The sequence below is a fragment of the Meles meles genome, chromosome 6, assembly GCF_922984935.1.
Source record: "Meles meles chromosome 6, mMelMel3.1 paternal haplotype, whole genome shotgun sequence".
Lineage (NCBI taxonomy): Eukaryota > Metazoa > Chordata > Mammalia > Carnivora > Mustelidae > Meles > Meles meles.
In genome coordinates, this window is record NC_060071.1 from 89,952,730 (window position 1) to 89,957,057 (window position 4,328).

General features: G+C 61.0%; 1 protein-coding gene across 1 annotated transcript; it reads right to left on the reverse strand.

The window, feature by feature from the left end:
- Positions 1-945: 945 nt before the first annotated feature.
- NKX2-8 (NK2 homeobox 8) lies at positions 946-2,334 on the reverse strand. The gene is made up of 2 exons (XM_046007352.1): positions 2,178-2,334; positions 946-1,505 (listed from the first exon to the last, which is right to left on the reverse strand). The coding sequence occupies exons 1-2, from the start codon at positions 2,332-2,334 to the stop codon at positions 946-948; spliced, it is 717 nt and encodes a 238-aa protein (XP_045863308.1).
- Between the last annotated feature and the right edge of the window lie 1,994 nt (positions 2,335-4,328).

Genomic DNA, 4,328 nt, shown 5'->3' on the forward strand with positions numbered 1-4,328 from the left:
GTCTTCCCTCAGCTGGCAGCCCCGAGGAGGGTCATTTCCCCACCACTCCGATTTCTTGATCGCCCTACCCACCTTTCCAACCCACTTCAGCCAGGTGTAGAGCTAAGAGGGGGGAAATCACAGATGCCAAGCGAGGCACTCGCAGGCTTAACTGGGATTTACTAAATCTCTGGGTGCTCGGGTGCTCCTTGGGTCCAGAAAAGGACAGCTTGCCACCAGGCCTGAGCTGTTCCAACCCAGTACGCTCTACTCCCAGTTCACCTGGCACGTCTCCAGAGAATCCTTGTGGGGAAGCTTATTATGTCCTACCCTGGCCAACTGGGTTGACTTTTGGTGTCTGAAACACCAGCAGATTGGGGAGTCCGGACAGGGCTCCAAGTCATCTCCCTGCCACCTCCCCGCTGTCGGGGATCTCAGGGTTTCCTTGGCTTCTTCCCCGCACCTGCCTCCCTCCACCCCTTCCCCCAAAATCTTCCTAAAGCTGCATCGTGCCTGGGACCTCCCCTTCCACCCAACCCGGGGTGGGGAGAGTGGACTGGAGCCCTGGACTCGGGTCCGGAAAGCACAGCGCCGGCAGGCGCTCAGGGGACCCAACCCTCCACATTTTATTCTCGCACCACAAAGAGGAAAAAATATTCTATTTCTTTAAAAATACGTTGCTTCCCATACAAATAGCTATTTTAAAATATACAAATAAGGTTTAAGCAATAAAATCTAGCTCTGGGGCTGGCGGTCGAGGGAAGAGGAGAGGGGGAAATGCTGGCTGAAATTCCCCGCTCAGCTGCTGGGGAGGGCGGGGCAGGGAAACCCTGCGCCGAAGGAGGTGGGGCCCGCAGAGAGGTGGGGCCGGGGAAACTCTCCGAATCTCGGCTTCCAGCCGCGCTTCGGCCGCAGAGCCACTCCAAAGTCCGGGGTAGCCCCAGGTGCCCGCGCCCCGCAGTGGCCTCACCAGTTCCAGGAGACCAGGGCTGGGGGCGCTAAGTGCTGATAGGCCGGGAAGAGGCCGAGAGCCGAGCAAGGCCCGAAGGCGGCGTAGCCTGGCAAAGGGCAGGCGGCTGGGGACGCGCCGCTCTTGTCCTGGGCGGAGGCCGTGCTCAGATCGCCGGTGCCGCATGGCTGCCCGTCGCGCACCAGCACGGGGACCACCACGCGGCGCAGCAGGCCCGGTGCGGCGCGCAGCTCGGCGGCGGCTGCCAGGTCCCGCGACTCCGCTGCCCCCGTCGCTCCAGGGGCGCGCGCGCGCTTCAGCTTGTAGCGATGGTTCTGGAACCAGATTTTGACCTGTGTGGGCGTGAGGCGAAGCAGGCGCGCCAGCTGCTCGCGCTCGGGCGCGGACAGGTAGCGCTGCTGCCGAAAGCGTCGCTCCAACTCCAGCGTTTGCGCCTTGGAGAACAGCACCCGACGCTTCTTCCTCTTTTCAGCGTCTGAGCCGGGCGACACCGGCCCAGTAGACGGCCGCTGCGACGAGTCGGGCGGGCTGGTCTCCGGGCTGCTCTCGTCCGAGACTGGGGGCGGCAAGGGAGACACGGCCTGATGAGACGCCGGCCCCTCCGCGCGCCGGCTGCTTCTCTCTCGCGCGCGCGTGGAGCCACCGGCCGGAGGGCGCCGCCACTCGCCCACGGCTTTAGGGCTGCAACCATTTCCTTCCCTGGGCCCACATCCGGACACCCACCTCTCCAAATTCAGGGACCTCATTTATACCATAACCGGAGACCGCGCCTCCTAAGAAACTCACCAGGACCCTCTTAAAACAAGTCCATACTGGTCGCTTGCTAGCAGACGAATTTACCGCAAGCTGGGTCACCAACGCAGGCCACCTCCAGGTCTATTGCAATAGTTTGCCGAGGTTTGCAAAGGCTAGGAGAGCTAGGTTCGCCACTGCTGCCCATCCCTGACCGAGGCCTGGGAACGTAGCCGTGTTTTCAGACATTTAAAGGCCATTTCTTTAATATTTAAATATTGTGACCTCTAGAAACAGAAACCAAGATCCCGGGCGTCAGTGCCAGGCGCAAGGATCTGCTCTCAGGATGTGCTGAGTAGGTCACGAATGGCACAGGGGTTTTTGGAAGTCAGAGCCTCTGGGGCAAAGACTGTTTTCGACTTCCCAGTCCCGCATCGGTGGGCGCATGGTTCTGCTCCCCTCTCCCCGCTCCCGCAGTGGTCTTCGGCTTACTCACAAGGGTAGTGGCTGCGCTCGGATTCCAACCAGGTGGCGCAGGGGCCTGGCCCGGGAGCGCGTAGCTCCGGCTCCCGCCTCCTCAGGTGCTGTGCGTCCTGCTCCGGTAAATCCAGGAGGCTGCGCACCGTGAAGCTGAGGCGTCCAGAGGTGGCCATGGCCAAGGAGGGGATGGAGGCGGGGGCGGGGCAGGCTGGGAACTGAGGGGCGGCCGGGGACGCCGCTGCTATGGGTGGGAGCCAGAGGCGCACGCCATGCGCTGGCTGCCGGGATATTAGCGCGCTTACAGCGGAATCTCTGTTTATATAAACAGCTCTTCCCACCCGGGATGCTTTGAAAGCCGAGGTCCGGGTATCCAGGGTGTTAAGTACCTGAATGAGTGCTGGACCAAAGACGGAGCGAGCCCGGAAGGTGCAACCTCCGCCCCCGCCCCCGCCCGTCCCGTCCCCCGCCCCTCGGCGCCCGGTTACCTCCCAGAGGCGGCAGGAAGCAGCTCTACGGCATTAGCGATTCTGTCTGATTAGCCCAAAGTGGGGACAGATAATGGGGATTGTTACCAATGAATAACATCTTGGGTGGCGAGCGGTGGTCACCACCCGCCTGTCTCAGCCCCAGCTTCCTCCTCCTCCTGGGCTGACACGGGGCCTGGCTCCGCAGGAGCGCCGGCTAGGGTGGGGGCGGCATGGGTGGGTTTATGAGCACCCAGGAATTTATTCCCTGTTTGCTTTATTTCTCGAGCTTGTTTGCTAGAGTGTTCGTTTCCCGCAATTATCCGTAAAGTGATTTACAAGGCGGCGTTAAACTCTGGCGCGCTCTTTCTCTTTTTGGTTTGGGCCCCTCTAAGGATTCAGAGGCGAGAAATTGCAGGCGGGCACAGAGGAGTGTCCTGGTCCCTCCGGCATCTGGGCCGAGGGTTATTGAAAGCCTCTAGGAACCACATCCCAAACGCCCCCCTCCCCCCACTTCAAGGGGTGCTGGGGAAGGGCTGGCAGTAGTACAGGAGCCCCAACTCTGCGCCCCTTTCCCCAGACTGGCAAAACGGAGGCAGAATCGGGCCAAGGGGTTCACGTCCTTCTTTCCACCCTCCTTAGCCCAGCCCCGCCCGGCTGTTGCGGGTCGTGGGCTCAGCCCCAGAGGAGGAGCTCCTCAGAGCCCAGACCAGGCCGGTTCTAGGGCCCACGGGCGGCGGCGTCTCACCCGGAGCCGGTGAAGGCCTTGCGGCCTCCTTGGTGTCGCCAGACCCTCTGGCGCCACTTGTGAGCTTCAGCTATGTGGCCTCAACGTCGGGCCCAGTACCCGGGGATACGGCCTCTGCCCCAGGGCAGGCCTCTGGCCTGGGCTTCCCGCTCCAAGCAGCCGCTGGGACTGGTCCGGTACTGGACCGATTTGGAGAATTAGGACTGAGCCCGCCGGGCAGAAAAGACAGCCTGCCCAGGGTTTCTTTGTGATCTAGGATCTAGTTCCCGCAGCCCCAGCCGGAGAGAATGATCAAGGTAGAAGGCGCAGGGAGCCAGCCGGCAGGGATACATTTTGTTGGCCCATGGCTCCCCTCGTGGTCCCGCTTCGGTCTAGGACTCATTGGGGGCACTTTCAGAGGCCTCTCCTCTGAAGCCGTGGTTTGGGTATTTGCTTGCTAAATTCTAGGGAGGGACGCAGCTCTTGGGAGGCCGAACCCGAAATTCTAGCTCCACCTGAGCTTATTTGAGACCTGGCTCCTGTGCAGGGTCCTGGGCTCGCTGGCTCCGTGCACCCTCCCCATCAGCCTCCCTGTCAAGCGTGCCCAAGGCGCCCCGGGCTGCGCAGCGCGCTGGGTGGTCGGGCGGAGGCAACCCCAATACAGGCCAACTGCTAGGCCGCGGACAAAAGGGAAATGGAGCTCGACGCCCGGACCTGTTGGAAGCATTTGTTCCAGTCAAGATTTTGCATTTGTTCAGTACGAAATAATGCGTGATTGACGCCTGCTCACAAAGCTCTTTAGCACGCCGGGATAAATCCGAGCTTGTCCTGTGTTGTCATGGTTTTCAATGGGGTTCAATGGGATTGGGAGCACGATCAACTCTGCTGGCCGTCTCTCTGCCGCCCCGGCAATAGATTTATTAGTTATGTCTTTTTAAATAAGATTAAATTGAAATGACCTGGCTGTCCTCTCCAA

Excerpts from the sequence above, each read along its gene's own strand:
- NKX2-8 (XM_046007352.1), bottom strand. The coding sequence starts at position 2,334 with ATGGCCACCTCTGGACGCCTCAGCTTCACGGTGCGCAGCCTCCTGGAT. Across the intron at positions 1,506-2,177 it reads CGAGCGCAGCCACTACCCTT|TCTCGGACGAGAGCAGCCCG; the intron begins GTGAGTAAGCCG and ends TGCCGCCCCCAG.